Source organism: Rhinoderma darwinii, chromosome 6, assembly GCF_050947455.1.
Source record: "Rhinoderma darwinii isolate aRhiDar2 chromosome 6, aRhiDar2.hap1, whole genome shotgun sequence".
Classification (NCBI taxonomy): Eukaryota; Metazoa; Chordata; class Amphibia; order Anura; family Rhinodermatidae; genus Rhinoderma; species Rhinoderma darwinii.
In genome coordinates this window covers 2,887,201-2,911,747 of record NC_134692.1, presented here as the reverse complement: position 1 = coordinate 2,911,747, position 24,547 = coordinate 2,887,201, and the positions used below count along the sequence as shown (strand labels likewise).

General features: G+C 43.6%; 1 protein-coding gene across 5 annotated transcripts in view; it reads right to left on the bottom strand.

Annotated features, from left to right (window-relative positions):
* Window positions 1-24,547, bottom strand: part of MYLK (myosin light chain kinase) — a 177,597-nt gene that overhangs the window by 124,078 nt on the left and 28,972 nt on the right. For all 5 annotated transcript variants that reach the window (XM_075829025.1, XM_075829026.1, XM_075829024.1 and 2 more), the window contains 3 exons: window positions 3,107-3,314; window positions 2,097-2,145; window positions 354-519 (listed from right to left, as the gene is read on the bottom strand). In XM_075829025.1, coding sequence (XP_075685140.1) covers window positions 354-519; window positions 2,097-2,145; window positions 3,107-3,314 — 423 coding nt within the window. The remainder of the gene's footprint in view (window positions 1-353; window positions 520-2,096; window positions 2,146-3,106; window positions 3,315-24,547) is intronic.

Below are 24,547 nucleotides of genomic sequence, written 5' to 3'. Positions count from 1 at the left end.
GCTGCACTCACTATTCTGCTGGTGGAGTCACTGTGTACATACATTACATTACTTATCCTGTACTGATCCTGAGTTACATCCTGTATTATACTCCAGAGCTGCACTCACTATTCTGCTGGTGGAGTCACTGTGTACATACATTACATTACTTATCCTGTACTGATCCTGAGTTACATCCTGTATTATACTCCAGAGCTGCACTCACTACACTGAGGGGTACATATGCGAGATATTTTGCATCTCATGGACATTATTTATTTGTCGCCATGTTTTTCCAGAGAACATTTGTAAATAAAATATCAGTCCGATGGTTTCATTCAGTAACTGATGGTATTGAGCCTCACATCACTCACCTTGCTCCACGTGGCGGTGGGTTGTGGGCGCCCGGTTATCTTAAAGGAGAATCTTCCGGTGTGACCCACTTTCACCACAACACGAGTTGGCTTTGTGACAAATTTTGGGGGACTTTCTCCCCAAATGCTTGGTCGGTTTTCTATCGGAGGAACAGCAAACGGGCTCCTGGAGAAAAATTAGATGTATATGTGAGACAGTGGCGGATGAACTGCTTACATCATGCTTTATACTCCAATAACATCCGGAGCTGCATTCACAATTCTGCTGTTAAATCATGTCCTATACTCCAGTCATACCTCTGCTGGTTTCCTGTAAGTCTTAGGCGGTAAGATCTCACGCCTCTGCTCTGCTGTTGTGTATTGTGGGAGATGTAGTGTTTTTCCAGGCAGTTTACAGTAGTCGGAGGTAAAAAAACAAAAGCCAGCACCCAAAATACAATGCAACATTCTTAGCTAAGCACAACATGGACAGATCCCTAGTAACAGCCAATATAATTGCGAATGCAGCTCTGGATGTGATTGGAGTAAAATACATAATGCAATGATATTTAGAAGTGAAGGGAAGACTCCTGCTAACGACCATGATCTCTACTGCGGACTACGTCCCAACGCCCTTACGTGGCCCTATAATGCTTTCCTTACAGATCTGAACGTGCGACTATAAAGTGGTTTGCCAGGGAGAACATTCATAGGGACGTAAGAATAACTGCGTTATTATCATCATGTGACTATTATAAAACGTCGTGACAATGTGAGGAGAACAAGAAAACATTATTATTTCTTGCAGTTGTTCAGATTCACCGCAGAAATCACCGTCCCGGGGTCGTCCTCTTGTGACGTCTTTTACAAATCTATTCAACCATTTTTTTCTGGAATTCAGTTCTGACCATTATGGCCGTCTTAATAGAGGTTGTTACCCAGCTTTCCCAGACTACTGAATGGTACATCTGCCTGGATATATTGGCATACGGGGAAGGATCATTACACCAACTGTGGGTGATAACCCCTATGAGAGCTGTAATGGTAATGTAACTGATTGTCACCCAGCTTTCCCAGATTCCAGACTGGCAGCTCTTCCTGGTTACACATTGAAATGGAGTTGTAGCAATAAATAACGGGGCAGACATGCCATTCACGAGCCCCCGGAAAGCTGGGTGACAATTCCTGTAGCCATGTTGGTTGTCACCCAGCTTTTCCAGGAACAGATTCATAGAGACCTGACAGATGAGGACGACTCCGGGACTTCTAGTTACCGAGATTTGTTTCTATTTTGGGGGGGGTCTCTTAAAATAAAGCAAATTCCCTAATTCTCAGTGAACCACACGCAGCCGGGATCTGCTATGCGAGCGGCGACTCCTGCTGGGCGCAGTTTAGATTGTAAGCTCTTCAGCGCTTGCGTCTTATGTCACGGACTGAACGTTCCTCTAAGTGATGATGTCAGGAGGGTTTATCTTGGGAACGTTCCAGCAGGAACCAGTAGATATTGTATATAATATATAGCCCCCCGTCCGTGAGATCAAATATCCCCCTCCCTGCACCCCGGGAGCTGCGGCTCTGCCACATCTGACAGCTCGGCCATCACCGCGTTTATACGGCTGGCACCGCGCTCAGCGCTAATAAGGGAGAGATGTTTTCATTGGAAGGTTAAAGACGGGGAGACCGAGCCAAGGGAAATATGAAAGAACTGTGGAGTACGAGAGACGGAGCGGAGCAGACCCAGCGCCCATCAACCTGGCGACTCACCCCGCGCTCCTGCTGCTCGAGGGCAAACTGTACATCACGGCCGAGCTGCCTGAAAAACAGAAGAACAGACAGCGGGATCAATGGCAGCAGATCTACACACAGACAACCAACCCCCTGCGTGGACAGCCATACTGGGATGTAGAGTGCAAGCTCCTAGGACCCAGCATTAGAACGGGACACGTGATGATCTGGAGATCCTGATAATCCGGCATGAGCCGAAAGACAGTTACCACGATGGGTTAACAGGAATGGATTCCAGTGACAGTGGGGTCATTATCGGGGTGTGCCCGACTGCTCGCCCATTTCAGCGTTGACACCCTAAAAGCGGAGACGTGGACCCCTGTAGGTATAGATTACATTTACAGACATTTCTGATAATCCGGCACCTCGGCGGCGCGGCGGACGCCGTATAATCAGGATTTTATTATATGGAAAAATCAATCCGACATTTCAGTGGATATTTGTCCGGATTCGGACGTCGCGATTGTTCTTTTTTGTGACAACTTTACAGCCAATAAAAATGTCTGATTACGATGACCCCCATATATAGAGACGCGCTCATACGAGGAGGGAACGATGGCGACTTGTCGTGAGCGCCGCGCCACCTCCCGGATACAGGCGACTCGGAGAACCGGCTACAAAAGATCGGAGTATTTACAATGTGACAATTCTCCCAGCAGAATCAGCAGCGCACGTTGTATACGTCGCCCTCCGGGTGTTCAGGGTCGTACGGCCATTGACGCGGTTCATCACGACTTTGTCCTTGTGGTCGGGGATCTTGGCGGTTGTACAATTCTCTATTGTGTCCCTCGTCTGCGGTCACAATAAGGACATTGTGCGTTTAGTTAATGATTGACCCTGGACCGTCCCGCAGGATTCTCGTTCTCTTTCTAAACTCGCAGCACATTTTTAAAGTGGCGGCTTCCAATTCCTGCTCCCCCGTTTTAGGAGCCACGTTGCGGTTTGTCGTTGCGTTTTTTTTGTAGGATAATTCATTGCGGGCGACTTACCCTCCACGGTGAGTTCAATGGTCACTTGTCGTACTCCCTCCTCATTGGCTGCTTCACACGTATATTTTCCACCGTCCTCCACAGTGACGTCTTTAATGATTAGGCAGAAGGTTCCCCTCGATCTCTGCTCCACGGTGCACCGCCCCCCGCTTACAACCGGCTGTCCACTCCTGTACCATGTGACCTGAGGATCTGGACAACCCCGGACCTGAAACCAGAACGAGAGGAAACAGATCAGTGTCCACATATATACAACTTTCTAATATACCTTGTGTATTAATTTCTCCCGGTTTCTAAGATCTCTGCTTGACATCAGTGAATAGGAACCTTCATGGTTTACTTCCAGTGGATAAAAACCTGTCCTGTTCATGTGACGGACACACAGGTGCAGGTCTCGTTACAGTGACAGTGCGGTTATCAGAGCGGTGTGTTGTAACGAGCCGTGTAGCGGTGTGATCATCACAGATTTGTATCTACTAAAAGAAAACAATAAGGGCTCCCATTCAAAGACTGCAAGCAGAGATCTTGAAAACCGCAAATAACTGATAAAGTATTTAGGAAACATTAATTATACAGTGATTACACTGAAAGCGGAATACTCCTTTAATAACCTTTATTCTTTAGGGTATGTTCACACGACAGCGTCCAAAACGGCTAAAATTACGGGGATGTTTTCAGGAGAAAACATCCCCGTAATTTCAGACGTAACGGCATGTGCAGGCGCTTGAACGCCGCGTCCATTACGGACGTAATTGGCGCTGCTTTTCATTGGAGTCAATGAATAACGGCTCCAATTACGCCCCAAGAAGTGACAGGTCACTTCTTTGACGCGGGCGTCTATTTACGCGCCGTCTTTTGACAGCGGCGTGTAAATATACGCCTCGTGTGAACAGACAAACATCTGCCCATTGCTTTCAATGGGCAGATGTTTGTCAACGCTTTCAAGCCGCATTTTTCGGACGCAATTCGGGGCAAAAACGCCCGAATTACGTCCGTAATTAGTGTGTGTGAACATACCCTTACTCTCAGGGGTCACACGTGAGTCCCGGTCATGTGATGGACACACAGGTGCAGGGCTCGTTACACAGCTCTGAGAACTGTGCTGTAATTGTAACGAGCCCTGCACCTGTGTGTCCATCACATGACCAAGAAAGGTTTTATCCGCTGGAAGTAAACAATAAGGGTATGTTCACACGACAATGCCAAATACGTCTGAAATTACGGAGCTGTTTTCAGGAGAAACCAGCTCCAGAATTTCAGACGTAAATGCATGTACTGGTGTTTTTCGCGGCGTCTTTTACGGACGTAATTGGAGCTGTTCTTCATTGGAGTCAATGAAAAACGGCTCCAATTATGTCCCAAGAAGTGACAGGCACTGCTTTGACGCGGCCGTAATTTTATGCGCCGTCTTTTGACAGCGGCGCATAAAATGACAGCTCGTCTGCACAGAACATGGTAAAACCCATTGCAGGCAGCGGGCAGATGTTTGCCGACGTATTGGAGCCGTCTTTTCAGGCGTAATTCCAGGTGTAAAACTCCTCCAATACGTCTGAAAACAGGCCGTGTGCACAAACCCTTTATGTTCCAATTGATTGACGGCAAGCAGAGATCTTAAAAATCATAAGGAATTGATACATAAGTATTAGAAATATCATTATGTAACAGATTATTATTATTTGCCAAAACTGCTAAACGCTTTTAACCCTTAAGGATGGTCAATTATCGAGTTTTTTCAGTTTTGTTTCTTCATTGTCGCATTGTAAGGCCGTGTTCACACACAAACTCAAAAACGTCTGAAAATACGGAGTTCTATTCAAGGGAAAGCAGCTCCTGATTTTCAGACTATTTTAAGCCACTCGTGATTTTCTCTGTTTTATTTTACGGATGTTTTTGGAGCGGTTTTCAGTAGAGTCAGTCAATGAAAAACGGCTCCAAAAACTTCCCATGAAGTGACCTGCACTTATTTTTCGCGGCCGTTTTTCAAAACAGCCGCGTAAAAAAGCGGCTTGTCAGAACAGAACGCTGTTTTTCCCATTGAAATCAATGGGCAGATGTTTGGAGGCGTTCTGCTTCCGATTTTTCGGCCGTTTTTTGGGCATTTACGGCCGTGTGAAATTACCACAAGAGCCATAACTTTATTTTTCGGTAAACATGGCCATGAGGACTTGTTTTTTAAGGGATAAGGTGTCATTATTGAATCTTAACATATAATAATATATAAAAATTATTTTGTGAGATGGTATTGAAAAAAAAATGTAAAATGCCACCGTAGTTTCTGTGGTTTGATTCTTCCGGCGTTCGCCGTGTGATAGAAACGTCATGTTAACTTATTCTGCGGGTCAATGCGATTAGTCCCCCCAGAAGACTTTACAATGAGATCGATAGATCGCTCATGAGACACGCTGCAATACTTATCTATTACCGTTCTCTGTGCTCTACTATTCAGCCCTGACTGGCAAGGCTTACTAAGGGCATGACCACACGTGGCGGATTTCCTCCGCAACTGTCCGCATCAATGCCGCACAGAATCTGCGTTGCAGATTCTGCAGCGGATCTGCACAAAATGTGCAGTAAATTGATGCGGACTAGCTGCTGCGGACTGCGGGAAAAGTGCTTCCCTTCTCCCTATCAGTGCAGGATAGAGAGAAGGGACAGCACTTTCCCTAGTGAAAGTAAACGATTTTCATACTTACCGCCCGTTGTCTTGGTGACGCGTCCCTCTTTCGGCATCCAGCCCGACCTCCCTGGATGACGCGCCAGTCCATGTGACCGCTGCAGCCTGTGCTTGGCCTGTGATTGGCTGCAGCCGTCACTTAGACTGAAACGTCATCCTGGGAGGCCGGACTGGAGGAAGAAGCAGGGAGTTCTCGGTAAGTATGAACTTATATTTTTTTACAGGTTGCTGTATATTGTGATCGGTAGTCACTGTCCCGGGTGCAGAAACAGTTACTGCCGATCGCTTAACTCTTTCAGCACCCTGGACAGTGACTATTTACTGACGTCTCCTAGCAACGCTCCCGTCATTACGGGAGCCCCATTGACTTCCTCAGTCTGGCTGTAGACCTAGAAATACATAGGTCCAGCCAGAATGAAGAAATGTCATGGCAAAAAAGCAAGACGCATCCGCAGCACACATAACATGTGCATGACAGCTGCGGACTTCATTGCGGAAATTAGAATCTCCATTGAAGTCAATGGAGAAATTCCGCCATGAGTCCGCCACTGCTCCGCAACAGACAGAGCATGCTGCGGACACCAAATTCCGCTCCGCAGCCTATGCTCCGCAGCGGAATTTTACGCCTCGTCTAAACGAACACTGCTAAATTAAAGTGTAAGTCAATGGACAAACGGCACCGCTGCGGATTAACGCTGCAGAGTGTCCGCAGCGGAATTTAAGTGAAATTCCGCCACGTGTGAACCCAGCCTAACAGATCACTGATGGCGGACCTGGAGGCCTTCAATAGACCCGTCCCGGCCGTTGCTGTCAGGTATCAGTCGCATAAAACAGTCGGCACCCGCCATGTATGGCACAGGCTCAGCTTCCCATCTAGCGCCATATTGGGGATGTCACTGAGGGGTTAATAGAAGTTGACGCGCCTGCGCCAAACATCACGGTGACTGGAATGTGTTTTATTTGCGCTATTTCAGGATTTGGAGCAGAAAGTCAGACCGGTTATATATATGTAAGCAAATAACATTATGAGCGGATACATTTGTTACAATATAGAATCTCCGGACTCCGCCCCTGCAACGGAAAAGAACGAAAACAGCGGCAATAATCTGTATTTACATAAAAATGACGCAAAACATTGATTAATAATTTCAGTCTTAATATTATATTGGCTCGGAGCATTTTTCCTGTTAACGATTTACACGGATTCCCCTGCAGATGGCGCAATCTAAGCGTGAATTATAACATGAGAGATTAAAGAGCAAGAAAAATGGAAATATAAAGCCAAGGATCAGAAAAAGTCTCAGGATTTGGAAAAAGATAAAATTAAGGTATTTTCACCGCCATACCGTAGATGTATAGAATAGATCCTTATAATCCACGGCGTCACTGTGTACATACATTACTTATCCTGTTATATACTCCAGCAGAATAGTGAGCGCAGCTCTGGTGGAGTCACTGTGTACATACATTACTGATCCTGAGTTACATCCTGTATTATACTCCAGAGCTGCACTCACTATTCTGCTGGTGGAGTCACTGTGTATATACATTACATTACTGATCCTGTACTGATCCTGAGTTACATCCTGTATTATACTCCAGAGCTGCACTCACTATTCTGCTGGAGGAGTCACTGTGTACATACATTACATTACTTATCCTGTACTGATCCTGAGTTATATCCTGTATTATACTCCAGAGCTGCACTCACTATTCTGCTGGTGGAGTCACTGTGTACATACATTACATTACTTATCCTGTACTGATCCCGAGTTACATCCTGTATTATACTCCAGAGCTGCACTCACTATTCTGCTGGTGGAGTCACTGTGTACATACATTACATTACTTATCCTGTACTGATCCTGAGTTATATCCTGTATTATACTCCAGAGCTGCACTCACTATTCTGCTGGTGGAGTCACTGTGTACATACATTACATTACTTATCCTGTACTGATCCTGAGTTACATCCTGTATTATACTCCAGAGCTGCACTCACTATTCTGCTGGTAGGGTCACTGTGCACATACATTACATTACCTATCCTGTACTGATCCTGAGTTACATCCTGTATTATACTCCAGAGCTGCACTCACTATTCTGCTGGTGGAGTCACTGTGTACATACATTACATTACTTATCCTGTACTGATCCTGAGTTATATCCTGTATTATACTCCAGAGCTGCACTCACTATTCTGCTGGTGGAGTCACTAGAATTCAGAGCTGAAATCTCCCAGCATCCCCTGCTTGTTCAGGATCTGCACAGGGCTTGTACTGGTAATTTATATTCTGGGCAGTGTGATCTCTATACTAGGAGCTCAGCTGCTGTGGGACGGGGACCTTCTTGCTCTTTCAGTAGAATCTTTAGTGCCACTGCAAAATTAGACCTTATTTTTAAATTGCAATTTCCCAATACAGTATGATATTATTATCAGTGTCACTTCCATTAGCTGCATTTGGGGTACATGTGCTGGGACCCCCAATGCTTCAGTTGATGACCCGGCAGGTTGCACAGACCCCCCCCCCTGCTGTCAGTGAGATGTTAGTACAGATAATACAATGTCCATCATCTCACTGCTCAGGCTTATAATATAATTCTTGCCTCTGCCCGTTTTGTTTGACTATAAGCAGTGACCTGGCTGCAACCACCGAGGCCGCTTCCTGAGGGGCCGGGAAACCATTTCCTCTCCGGGCTATCAGCTACACCCAGGAACACACGAGCCCCGGGCGGCAGGCGAAGACGAGTGCGGTTATGACCGTGTCTCTTCTCTGCTGGGTGAAGTCTGATACAAAAAAACAACATCAAAGACCAAAAACTGCAAAATCAAAAGGCAAGAGATATTATAGGGTCATGTGACCAAGCACATTCCCCGCTACAGTGTCACGAACACTCCCGTAACCTGTCAGTAACAAACACATCACAGGACGTCCCCTCATCTCTACAAGAGTCAAAACAGACAAGACGCCCCTGTGCCAAAAGATCACACTCCACCTGCGCTGCAAGATCACGCGCCTCCTGTGCAGAAGCGTTGTGTGTGCTGTGACTACATCTATGTATATATGAAGAGAAAGTGTGTATACGTACGAAATATGTTCTGAGGCACTGTATGGTGGTATTATGTGAGCAGTGTGTGGTGGTATTATGTGAGCAGTGTATGGTGGTATTATGTGAGCAGTGTACGGCGGTATTATGTGAGCAGTGTATGGTGGTATTATGTGAGCAGTGTATGGTGGTATTATATGAGCTGTGTATAGTGGTATTATGTGAGCAGTGTATGGCGGTGTTATGTGAGCAGTGTATGGTGGTATTATGCGAGCAGTGTATGGTGGTATTATGTGAGCAGTGTATGGTGGTATTATGTGAGCAGTGTATGGTGGTATTATGTGAGCAGTGTATGGCGGTATTATGTGAGCAGTGTATGGTGGTATTATGTGAGCAGTGTATGATGGTATTATGTGAGCGGTGTATGGTGGTATTATATGAGCAGTGTATGGTGGTATTATATGAGCACTGTATGGTGGTATTATGTGAGCAGTGTATGGTGGTATTATGTGAGCAGTGTATGGTGGTATTATGTGAGCGCCGTATGGTGGTATTATGTGAGCGCTGTATGATGATATTATGTGAGAAGTGTATGGTGGTATTATATGAGCAGTGTATGGTGGTGTTATGTGGGCAGAGTACGGTGGTATTATGTGAGCAGTGTGTGGTGGTATTATGTGAGCAGTGTATGGTGGTATTATGTGAGCAGTGTATGGCGGTATTATGTGAGCAGTGTATGGAGGTATTATGTGAGCAGTGTATGGTGGTATTATGTGAGCAGTGTATGGCGGTATTATGTGAGCAGTGTATGGCGGTATTATGTGAGCAGTGTATGGCGGTATTATGTGAGCAGTGTACGGCGGTATTATGTGAGCAGTGTACGGCGGTATTATGTGAGCAGTGTACGGCGGTATTATGTGAGCAGTGTACGGCGGTATTATGTGAGCAGTGTACGGCGGTATTATGTGAGCAGTGTATGGTGGTATTATGTGAGCAGTGTACGGCGGTATTATATGAGCTCTGTATGGTGGTATTATGTGAGCAGTGTATGGTGGTATTATGTGAGCAGTGTATGGTGGTATTATGTGAGCAGTGTGTGGTGGTATTATGTGAGCAGTGTATGGCGGTATTATGTGAGCAGTGTATGGTGGTATTATGTGAGCAGTGTATAGTGGTATTATGTGAGCAGTGTATGGTGGTATTATGTGAGCAGTGTATGGTGGTATTATGTGAGCACTGTATGGTGGTATTATGTGAGCAGTGTATGGGGGTATTATGTGAGCAGTGTATGGTGGTGTTATGTGGGCAGTGTATGGTGGTATTATGTGAGCACTGTATGGTGGTGTTATTTGAGCACTGTATGGTGGTATTATGTGAGCAGTGTATGGCGGTATTATGTGAGCAGTGTATGGTGGTATGTGAGCGCTGTATGGTGGTATGTGAGCGCTGTATGGTGGTATGTGAGCGCTGTATGGTGGTATTATGTGAGCAGTGTATGGTGGTATTATGTGAGCAGTGTATGGTGGTATTATGTGAGCACTGTATGGTGGTATTATGTGAGCAGTGTATGGTAGTATTATGTGAGCAGTGTATAGTGGTATTATGTGAGCAGTGTATGGTGGTATGTGAGCAGTGTATGGTAGTATTATGTGAGCAGTGTATAGTGGTATTATGTGAGCAGTGTATGGTGGTATGTGAGCTGTGTATAGTGGTATTATGTGAGCAGTGTATGGTGGTATTATGTGAGCACTGTATGGTGGTATTATGTGAGCAGTGTATAGTGTTATTATGTGAGCAGTGTATGGTGGTATTATGTGAGCAGTGTATGGTGGTATTATGTGAGCAGTGTATGGTGGTATTATGTGAGCAGTGTATGGTGGTATTATGTGAGCGCTGTATGGCGGTATTATGTGAGCAGTGTATGGTGGTATTATGTGAGCAGTGTATGGTGGTGTTATGTGAGCACTGTATGGTGGTATTATGTGAGCAGTGTATGGTGGTATTATGTGAGCAGTGTATGGCGGTATTATGTGAGCAGTGTATGGTGGTATTATGTGAGCAGTGTATGGTGGTATTATGTGAGCAGTGTATGGCGGTATTATGTGAGCAGTGTATGGTGGTATTATGTGAGCAGTGTATGGTGGTGTTATGTGAGCAGTGTATGGTGGTATGTGAGCAGTGTATGGTGGTATTATGTGAGCAGTGTATGGTGGTATTATTTGAGCACTGTATGCTGGTATTATTTGAGCACTGTAAGGTGGTATTATGTGAGCAGTGTATGGTGGTATTATGTGAGCAAAGGGGCAGACCCCTAAAAAAAACACCCGCATTACCCCTCCCCCACCAAACCTTACAGCGGGCACAATGCAGTCAGGCGGGTAACGATCTCCTGGCATCACCTAACCCAGACCCATCATCAGACCCCAGAGAGAGAAGCGTCACCCCACAGAACACGTCATATAGACAAGCGTCACTCCACAGAACACGCCATATAGAGAAGCGTCACTCCACAGAACACGCCACATAGAGAAGCGTCACTCCACAGAACACGTTAGAGAAGCGTCACTCCACAGAATACGCCACAGAGAAGCGTCACTCCCCAGAACACGTCATATAGAGAAGCGTCACCGCACAGAACACGTCATATAGAGAAGCGTCACTCCACAGAACACGTCACATAGAGAAGCGTCACTCCACAGAACACGTCACATAGAGAAGCGTCACTCCACAGCACACGTCACATAGAGAAGCGTCACTCCACAGAACACGTCATATAGAGAAGCGTCACTCCACAGAACACGTCATAGAGAAGAGTCACTCCACAGAACACGTCATAGAGAAGCGTCACTCCACAGAACACGTCATATAGAGAAGCGTCACTCCACAGAACACGTCACATAGAGAAGCGTCACTCCACAGAACACGTCACATAGAGAAGCGTCACTCCACAGAACACGCCATATAGAGAAGCGTCACTCCACAGAACACGCCACATAGAGCAGCGTCACTCCACAGAACACGTCATATAGAGAAGTGTCACTCCACAGAACACGCTGCTCCAGAGTCCAGTGGCGGGAGCTTTACCCCCCTCCATCTGACGCTTGGCATTGTGCTTGGTGATCCAGGAGGGGAGACATTTCCGGAACCGACGTGTTCCCCCGGTGACGTTCTATTACAGGCAGGACCGCGCTGGAATTCACTGATCTCTTTATAACTGCCCGTTCTACCACTAATGTCTGAAACGTGACTGCAGCGCGAGTGCCGGATGCTATACACCGGGGGGGGGGGTGGCGAGTGCTCTGGATGTTATAGTGAGTGCAGCCTCTGGAGTATAATACAGGATATAACTCAGGATCAGTACAGGATAAGTAATGTAATGTATGTACACAGTGACTCCACCAGCAGAATAGTGAGTGCAGCTCTGGAGTATAATGCAGGATGTAACTCAGGATCAGTACAGGATAAGTAATGTAATGTATGTACACAGTGACCCCACCAGCAGAATAGTGAGTGCAGCTCTGGAGTAGAATACATGATGTAACTCAGGATCAGTACAGGATAAGTAATGTAATGTATGTACACAGTGACTCCACCAGCAGAATAGTGAGTGCAGCTCTGGAGTATAATACAGGATATAACTCAGGATCAGTACAGGATAAGTAATGTTATGTATGTACACAGTGACTCTACCAGCAGAATAGTGAGTGCAGCTCTGGAGTATAATACAGGATGTAACTCAGGATCAGTACAGGATAAGTAATGTAATGTATGTACACAGTGACTCCACCAGCAGAATAGTGAGTGCAGCTCTGGAGTATAATACAGGATGTAACTCAGGATCAGTACAGGATAAGTAATGTAATGTATGTACACAGTGACCCCACCAGCAGAATAGTGAGTGCAGCTCTGGAGTATAATACAGGATGTAACTCAGGATCAGTACAGGATAAGTAATGTAATGTATGTAAACAGTGACTCCACCAGCAGAATAGTGAGTGCAGCTCTGGAGTATAATACAGGATGTAACTCAGGATCAGTACAGGATAAGTAATGTAATGTACACAGTGACTCCACCAGCAGAATAGTGAGTGCAGCTCTGGAGTATAATACAGGATGTAACTCAGGATCAGTACAGGATAAGTAATGTAATGTATGTACACAGTGACTCCACCAGCAGAATAGTGAGTGCAGCTCTGGAATATAATACAGGATATAACTCAGGATCAGTACAGGATAAGTAATGTAATGTATGTACACAGTGACTCCACCAGCAGAATAGTGAGTGCAGCTCTGGTGTATAATACAGGATATAACTCAGGATCAGTACAGGATAAGTAATGTAAGGTATATACACAGTGACTCCACCAGCAGAATAGTGAGTGCAGCTCTGGAGTATAACACAGGATGTAACTCAGGATCAGTACAGGATAAGTAATGTAATGTATGTACACAGTGACTCCACCAGCAGAATAGTGAGTGCAGCTCTGGAGTATAATACAGGATATAACTCAGGATCAGTACAGGATAAGTAATGTAATGTATGTACACAGTGACTCCACCAGCAGAATAGTGAGTGCAGTTCTGGAGTATAATACAGGATATAACTCAGGATCAGTACAGGATAAGTAATGTAATGTATGTACACAGTGACTCCACCAGCAGAATAGTGAGTGCAGCTCTGGAGTATAATACAGGATATAACTCAGGATCAGTACAGGATAAGTAATGTAATGTATGTACACAGAGACTCCACCAGCAGAATAGTGAGTGCAGCTCTGGCGTATAATACAGGATATAACTCAGGATCAGTACAGGATAAGTAATGTAATGTATGTACACAGAGACTCCACCAGCAGAATAGTGAGTGCAGCTCTGGAGTATAATACTGGATATAACTCAGGATCAGTACAGGATAAGTAATGTAATGTATGTACACAGTGACTCCACCAGCAGAATAGTGAGTGCAGCTCTGGAGTATAATACAGGATGTAACTCAGGATCAGTACAGGATAAGTAATGTAATGTATGTATACAGTGACTCCACCAGCAGAATAGTGAGTGCAGCTCTGGAGTATAATACAGGATATAACTCAGGATCAGTACAGGATAAGTAATGTATGTACACAGTGACTCCACCAGTAGAATAGGATCACGACAAGTGACAACCCACACCCCTCCTCCTTGAAATTGGGGATACATTATATACACTTGTGCATCCATTGGGGGCAGTACATGATCTGGATCCAGGCACAGTGTTGAGTAGATGTAAAGCCTCTGACCCCATGAGATCTCTCGAACAAAGAACCCTGAAAATACCTATGGGGGCGCGACACATAATACTCCCAAAAAAGCTGTATTTTTAATGTTGTCATGCGCGATTCTTTATATGATTTTACAATGATCCCTTTTCTATCCGCCCACCGCTGCTTCTCATTAGCTGCCTCCGTTTGAAGAGATTTCCCTTCGGAAAGATATTTCGGAGTAAATCTTCTGTCTAGCCATTTGTATATCTGCCGATTGGAGGAAGCCAAGAACGCAGTAATATTTCTATACGATGTGAAAAGTCCAGACGAACAGCTGCAGACAGTGACCCCCCCCCCCCATATATAAAAAAAGAAAAGAACCCGGCAGTAATACAAGTGTCATTCATTCGTACGATGCCAATGCATAATATATCACGCCCTGTAAATCACAGGCACAGAGGATAATCATGATACACTCTCAATTCCAGCTCTGCAGCACTCCCATATTCATCCTGAGCTCCCTGGTTCATGAACAGAATGCCAGAAAAACAGTGAAGACTGACATGCACACTGGAAATACATTAGAAGAAAGTCCATCAACCACTCTGAAGCTGGATTGTATATGCTGTGTGGAGAGCTGGGTGACATTGATGGGTGTCAGGACGGGTCAGTGGAAGTGAAGCAATGGGGCAGGGGTTTCTCACGGGCACCATCACCTGTGGGTCTCAGTTCTTAGAAGATCATTCTCTAACATCCATATAAACTATACACCGTCTTTTCTGGACGTCCCTCATCATTCCTCAGGGGGGGGCACAGATTTAATTTTCTCTTTACTCAGTGCTGCCCCCTGCTGAGCAATGAACTTTGTAAAACACCAAAGGGATATTCCGGCTTCAGCAAATAAAAGTTTATTCTTTGTCAAATTAAAAAAGTTCTACTATTTCTAATCTACTTTCAAACGGTTTCCAAGATCTCTGCTTGCGTTCATTCAATACGAACCTTCATTGTTTGCTGCCAGGAGATTGAAATCTGTCCTGGTCATGAGATGTATACACAGCTGCACGGCTCGTTACAGGACACATCTCTGATAACTGTAACGAGCCCTGCACCTGTGTGTCCATCGCATGATCAGCAACGATTTTAATCACCTGCAAGCAAACGAAGAACGTTCCAGAACGTATATTGGGAAATTGTGAACTGTCCTTTATACCACGATAACAATATTCAGCAAAAAAATTGAACCATGCAACGCATGGCTACACATAAGGCCAAAGGACAGTGGATAAGATCAGGATCATTTAATGATAATAGAGCTGCGCGTTTCGATGCTGGACTAGCGTCTTCCCCGGGCCGGGCATAAAACAAACAATTCCGTTCCTTAAATACAGTGGAAGTTTAAAAAACAATTATGTTTGTTGTGATAAAAGTAACATCTTACTCACAGCCCAACATCGAAACGCGTAGCTCTATTATTAGATGATGATCCTTATCTTACCCACTGTCCATTGGCCTTGTGTAGCAGCGCCGTACACGGTTACATTATTTGCTGAATATTGTTCTATATGTTGCTGGGACATCTCTCGGCAGCAGCGCCTCCTGTTTCCATGTTATCTACATCAGAGTCGTGTCTGTACAAGCACAACCAGTATAGGTGAGCAAAGCCGTGTCTACTGATAGGTCAGTTTCTCCATGCTTTACCTGCACGCTGCGTCACCGGGAGCAGAGATCTCGCATCATCAGTCTATTATATTATATAACACTGCACAGAGAGCAGAGATCCCGCATCATCAGTCTATTATATTATATAACGCTGCACAGGGAGCAGAGATCCCTCATCATCAGTCTATTATATTATATAACGCTGCACAGGGAGCAGAGATCCCCCATCATCAGTCTATTATATTATATAACACTGCACAGGGAGCAGAGATCCCTCATCATCAGTCTATTATATTATATAACGCTGCACAGGGAGCAGAGATCCCTCATCATCAGTCTATTATATTATATAACGCTGCACAGGGAGCAGAGATCCCGCATCATCAGTCTATTATATTATATAACGCTGCACAGGGAGCAGAGATCCCGCATCATCAGTCTATTATATTATATAACACTGCACAGGGAGCAGAGATCCCTCATCATCAGTCTATTATATTATATAACACTGCACAGGGAGCAGAGATCTCTCATCATCAGTCTATTATATTATATAACACTGCACAGGGAGCAGAGATCCCGCATCATCAGTCTATTATATTATATAACGCTGCACAGGGAGCAGAGATCCCGCATCATCAGTCTATTATATTATATAACACTGCACAGGGAGCAGAGATCCCTCATCATCAGTCTATTATATTATATAACACAGCACAGGGAGCAGAGATCCCTCATCATCAGTCTATTATATTATATAACACTGCACAGGGAGCAGAGATCCCCCATCATCAGTCTATTATATAACACTGCACAGGGAGCAGAGATCCCTCATCATCAGTCTATTATATTATATAACACTGCACAGGGAGCAGAGATCCCCCATCATCAGTCTATTATATTATATAACGCTGCACAGGGAGCAGAGATCCCGCATCATCAGTCTATTATATTATATAACACTGCACAGGGAGCAGAGATCCCCCATCATCAGTCTATTATATTATATAACGCTGCACAGGGAGCAGAGATCCCTCATCATCAGTCTATTATATAACACTGCACAGGGAGCAGAGATCCCTCATCATCAGTCTATTATATTATATAACACTGCACAGGGAGCAGAGATCCCTCATCATCAGTCTATTATATTATATAACGCTGCACAGGGAGCAGAGATCCCTCATCATCAGTCTATTATATTATATAACGCTGCACAGGGAGCAGAGATCCCGCATCATCAGTCTATTATATTATATAACGCTGCACAGGGAGCAGAGATCCCGCATCATCAGTCTATTATATTATATAACACTGCACAGGGAGCAGAGATCCCTCATCATCAGTCTATTATATTATATAACACTGCACAGGGAGCAGAGATCTCTCATCATCAGTCTATTATATTATATAACACTGCACAGGGAGCAGAGATCCCGCATCATCAGTCTATTATATTATATAACGCTGCACAGGGAGCAGAGATCCCGCATCATCAGTCTATTATATTATATAACACTGCACAGGGAGCAGAGATCCCGCATCATCAGTCTATTATATTATATAACGCTGCACAGGGAGCAGAGATCCCGCATCATCAGTCTATTATATTATATAACACTGCACAGGGAGCAGAGATCCCCCATCATCAGTCTATTATATTATATAACGCTGCACAGGGAGCAGAGATCCCGCATCATCAGTCTATTATATTATATAACACTGCACAGGGAGCAGAGATCCCTCATCATCAGTCTATTATATTATATAACGCTGCACAGGGAGCAGAGATCCCTCATCATCAGTCTATTATATTATATAACACTGCACAGGGAGCAGAGATCCCCCATCATCAGTCTATTATATTATATAACACTGCACAGGGAGCAGAGATCCCTCATCATCAGTCTATTATATTATATAACACTGCACAGGGAGCAGAGATCCCTCATCATCAGTCTATTATATTATATTATATAACACTGCACAGGGAGCAGAGATCCCCCATCATCAGTCTATTATATTATATAACACTGCACAGGGAGCAGAGATCCCCCATCATCAGTCTATTATATTATATAACGCTGCACAGGGAGCAGAGATCCCCCATCATCAGTCTATTATATTATATAACGCTGCACAGGGAGCAGAGATCCCTCATCATCAGTCTATTATATTATATAACACTGCACAGGGAGCAGAGATCCCCCATCATCAGTCTATTATATTATATAACGCTGCACAGGGAGCAGAGATCCCTCATCATCAGTCTATTATATTATATAACACTGCACAGGGAGCAGAGATCCCCCATCATCAGTCTATTATATTATATAACGCTGCACAGGGAGCAGAGATCCCTCATCATCAGTCTATTATATAACACTGCACAGGGAGCAGAGATCCCCCATCATCAGTCTATTATATTATATAACACTGCACAGGGAGCAGAGATCCCTCATCATCAGTCTATTATATTATATAACGCTGCACAGGGAGCAGAGATCTCTCATCATCAGTCTATTATATTATATAACACTGCACAGGGAGCAGAGATCTCTCATCATCAGTCTATTATATTATATAACACTGCACAGGGAGCAGAGATCCCCCATCATCAGTCTATTATATTATATAACACTGCACAGGGAGCAGAGATCCCGCATCATCAGTCTATTATATTATATAACGCTGCACAGGGAGCAGAGATCCCTCATCATCAGTCTATTATATTATATAACGCTGCACAGGGAGCAGAGATCCCTCATCATCAGTCTATTATATTATATAACACTGCACAGGGAGCAGAGATCCCCCATCATCAGTCTATTATATTATATAACGCTGCACAGGGAGCAGAGATCCCCCATCATCAGTCTATTATATTATATAACACTGCACAGGGAGCAGAGATCCCTCATCATCAGTCTATTATATTATATAACACTGCACAGGGAGCAGAGATCCCTCATCATCAGTCTATTATATTATATAACGCTGCACAGGGAGCAGAGATCCCCCATCATCAGTCTATTATATTATATAACACTGCACAGGGAGCAGAGATCCCGCATCATCAGTCTATTATATTATATAACACTGCACAGGGAGCAGAGATCCCTCATCATCAGTCTATTATATTATATAACACTGCACAGGGAGCAGAGATCCCCCATCATCAGTCTATTATATTATATAACACTGCACAGGGAGCAGAGATCCCCCATCATCAGTCTATTATATTATATAACACTGCACAGGGAGCAGAGATCCCTCATCATCAGGCTATTATATTATATAACACTGCACAGGGAGCAGAGATCCCTCATCATCAGTCTATTATATTATATAACACTGCACAGGGAGCAGAGATCCCTCATCATCAGTCTATTATATTATATAACACTGCACAGGGAGCAGAGATCCCCCATCATCAGTCTATTATATTATATAACACTGCACAGGGAGCAGAGATCCCTCATCATCAGTCTATTATATTATATAACGCTGCACAGGGAGCAGAGATCCCTCATCATCAGTCTATTATATTATATAACACTGCACAGGGAGCAGAGATCCCTCATCATCAGTCTATTATATTATATAACACTGCACAGGGAGCAGAGATCCCTCATCATCAGTCTATTATATTATATAACACTGCACAGGGAGCAGAGATCCCTCATCATCAGTCTATTATATTATATAACACTGCACAGGGAGCAGAGATCCCTCATCATCAGTCTATTATATTATATAACACTGCACAGGGAGCAGAGATCCCGCATCATCAGTCTATTATATTATATAACGCTGCACAGGGAGCAGAGATCCCCCATCATCAGTCTATTATATTATATAACACTGCACAGGGAGCAGAGATCCCTCATCATCAGTCTATTATATTATATAACACTGCACAGGGAGCAGAGATCCCCCATCATCAGTCTATTATATTATATAACACTGCACAGGGAGCAGAGATCCCCCATCATCAGTCTATTATATTATATAACACTGCACAGGGAGCAGAGATCCCTCATCATCAGTCTATTATATAACACTGCACAGGGAGCAGAGATCCCTCATCATCAGTCTATTATATTATATAACACTGCACAGGGAGCAGAGATCCCTCATCATCAGTCTATTATATTATATAACACTGCACAGGGAGCAGAGATCCCGCATCATCAGTCTATTATATTATATAACACTGCACAGGGAGCAGAGATCCCTCATCATCAGTCTATTATATTATATAACACTGCACAGGGAGCAGAGATCCCTCATCATCAGTCTATTATATTATATAACACTGCACAGGGAGCAGAGATCCCCCATCATCAGTCTATTATATTATATAACACTGCACAGGGAGCAGAGATCCCTCATCATCAGTCTATTATATAACACTGCACAGGGAGCAGAGATCCCGCATCATCAGTCTATTATATTATATAACGCTGCACAGGGAGCAGAGATCCCTCATCATCAGTCTATTATATTATATAACACTGCACAGGGAGCAGAGATCCCTCATCATCAGTCTATTATATTATATAACACTGCACAGGGAGCAGAGATCCCGCATCATCAGTCTATTATATTATATAACACTGCACAGGGAGCAGAGATCCCGCATCATCAGTCTATTATATTATATAACACTGCACAGGGAGCAGAGATCCCCCATCATCAGTCTATTATATTATATAACACTGCACAGGGAGCAGAGATCCCTCATCATCAGTCTATTATATTATATAACACTGCACAGGGAGCAGAGATCCCTCATCATCAGTCTATTATATTATATAACACCGCACAGGGAGCAGAGATCCCTCATCATCAGTCTATTATATTATATAACACTGCACAGGGAGCAGAGATCCCCCATCATCAGTCTATTATATTATATAACACTGCACAGGGAGCAGAGATCCCGCATCATCAGTCTATTATATTATATAACACTGCACAGGGAGCAGAGATCCCTCATCATCAGTCTATTATATTATATAACACTGCACAGGGAGCAGAGATCCCTCATCATCAGTCTATTATATTATATAACGCTGCACAGGGAGCAGAGATCCCTCATCATCAGTCTATTATATTATATAACACTGCACAGGGAGCAGAGATCCCTCATCATCAGTCTATTATATTATATAACACTGCACAGGGAGCAGAGATCCCTCATCATCAGTCTATTATATTATATAACACTGCACAGGGAGCAGAGATCCCTCATCATCAGTCTATTATATTATATAACGCTGCACAGGGAGCAGAGATCCCGCATCATCAGTCTATTATATTATATAATACTGCACAGGGAGCAGAGATCCCTCATCATCAGTTTATTATATTATATAACACTGCACAGGGAGCAGAGATCCCTCATCATCAGTCTATTATATTATATAACACTGCACAGGGAGCAGAGATCTCTCATCATCAGTCTATTATATTATATAACACTGCACAGGGAGCAGAGATCCCTCATCATCAGTCTATTATATTATATAACACTGCACAGGGAGCAGAGATCCCTCATCATCAGTCTATTATATAACACTGCACAGGGAGCAGAGATCCCTCATCATCAGTCTATTATATTATATAACACTGCACAGGGAGCAGAGATCCCCCATCATCAGTCTATTATATTATATAACACCGCACAGGGAGCAGAGATCCCTCATCATCAGTCTATTATATTATATAACACTGCACAGGGAGCAGAGATCCCCCATCATCAGTCTATTATATTATATAACACTGCACAGGGAGCAGAGATCCCTCATCATCAGTCTATTATATTATATAACACTGCACAGGGAGCAGAGATCCCCCATCATCAGTCTATTATATTATATAACACTGCACAGGGAGCAGAGATCCCTCATCATCAGTCTATTATATTATATAACACTGCACAGGGAGCAGAGATCCCTCATCATCAGTCTATTATATAACACTGCACAGGGAGCAGAGATCCCCCATCATCAGTCTATTATATTATATAACACTGCACAGGGAGCAGAGATCCCTCATCATCAGTCTATTATATTATATAACACTGCACAGGGAGCAGAGATCCCCCATCATCAGTCTATTATATTATATAACACTGCACAGGGAGCAGAGATCCCCCATCATCAGTCTATTATATTATATAACACTGCACAGGGAGCAGAGATCCCTCATCATCAGTCTATTATATTATATAACACTACACAGGGAGCAGAGATCCCTCATCATCAGTCTATTATATTATATAACACTGCACAGGGAGCAGAGATCCCCCATCATCAGTCTATTATATTATATAACACTGCACAGGGAGCAGAGATCCCTCATCATCAGTCTATTATATTATATAACACTGCACAGGGAGCAGAGATCCCGCATCATCAGTCTATTATATTATATAACACTGCACAGGGAGCAGAGATCCCCCATCATCAGTCTATTATATTATATAACACTGCACAGGGAGCAGAGATCCCTCATCATCAGTCTATTATATTATATAACACAGCACAGGGAGCAGAGATCCCTCATCATCAGTCTATTATATTATATAACACTGCACAGGGGAGCAGAGATCCCTCATCATCAGTCTATTATATTATATAACACTGCACAGGGAGCAGAGATCCCCCATCATCAGTCTATTATATTATATAACACTGCACAGGGAGCAGAGATCCCTCATCATCAGTCTATTATATTATATAACACTGCACAGGGAGCAGAGATCCCCCATCATCAGTCTATTATATTATATAACACTGCACAGGGAGCAGAGATCCCTCATCATCAGTCTATTATATTATATAACGCTGCACAGGGAGCAGAGATCCCTCATCATCAGTCTATTATATTATATAACACTGCACAGGGAGCAGAGATCCCTCATCATCAGTCTATTATATTATATAACACTGCACAGGGAGCAGAGATCCCTCATCATCAGTCTATTATATTATATAACACTACACAGGGAGCAGAGATCCCTCATCATCAGTCTATTATATTATATAACACTGCACAGGGAGCAGAGATCCCCCATCATCAGTCTATTATATTATATAACACTGCACAGGGAGCAGAGATCCCCCATCATCAGTCTATTATATTATATAACACTGCACAGGGAGCAGAGATCCCGCATCATCAGTCTATTATATTATATAACACTGCACAGGGAGCAGAGATCCCCATCATCAGTCTATTATATTATATAACACTGCACAGGGAGCAGAGATCCCTCATCATCAGTCTATTATATTATATAACACTGCACAGGGAGCAGAGATCCCTCATCATCAGTCTATTATATTATATAACACTGGACAGGGAGCAGAGATCCCTCATCATCAGTCTATTATATTATATAACACCGCACAGGGAGCAGAGATCCCGCATCATCAGTCTATTATATTATATAACGCCGCACAGGGAGCAGAGATCCCTCATCATCAGTCTATTATATTATATAACACCGCACAGGGAGCAGAGATCCCCCATCATCAGTCTATTATATTATATAACACTGCACAGGGAGCAGAGATCCCTCATCATCAGTCTATTATATAACACTGCACAGGGAGCAGAGATCCCGCATCATCAGTCTATTATATTATATAACACTGCACAGGGAGCAGAGATCCCCCATCATCAGTCTATTATATTATATAACACTGCACAGTGGAGCAGAGATCCCTCATCATCAGTCTATTATATTATATAACACTGCACAGGGAGCAGAGATCCCTCATCATCAGTCTATTATATTATATAACGCTGCACAGGGAGCAGAGATCCCTCATCATCAGTCTATTATATTATATAACACTGCACAGGGAGCAGAGATCCCTCATCATCAGTCTATTATATTATATAACACTGCACAGGGAGCAGAGATCCCCCATCATCAGTCTATTATATTATATAACACAGCACAGGGAGCAGAGATCCCTCATCATCAGTCTATTATATTATATAACACTGCACAGGGAGCAGAGATCCCTCATCATCAGTCTATTATATTATATAACACTGCACAGGGAGCAGAGATCCCTCATCATCAGTCTATTATATTATATAACGCTGCACAGGGAGCAGAGATCCCTCATCATCAGTCTATTATATTATATAACACCGCACAGGGAGCAGAGATCCCGCATCATCAGTCTATTATATTATATAACACCGCACAGGGAGCAGAGATCCCCCATCATCAGTCTATTATATTATATAACACTGCACAGGGAGCAGAGATCCCCCATCATCAGTCTATTATATTATATAACACTGCACAGCGAGCAGAGATCCCTCATCATCAGTCTATTATATTATAGAACACTGCACAGGGAGCAGAGATCCCCCATCATCAGTCTATTATATTATATAACACTGCACAGGGAGCAGAGATCCCCCATCATCAGTCTATTATATTATATAACACTGCACAGGGAGCAGAGATCCCCCATCATCAGTCTATTATATTATATAACACTGCACAGGGAGCAGAGATCCCCCATCATCAGTCTATTATATTATATAACGCTGCACAGGGAGCAGAGATCCCTCATCATCAGTCTATTATATTATATTATATAACACTGCACAGGGAGCAGAGATCCCTCATCATCAGTCTATTATATTATATAACACTGCACAGGGAGCAGAGATCCCGCATCATCAGTCTATTATATTATATAACACTGCACAGGGAGCAGAGATCCCTCATCATCAGTCTATTATATTATATAACACTGCACAGGGAGCAGAGATCCCTCA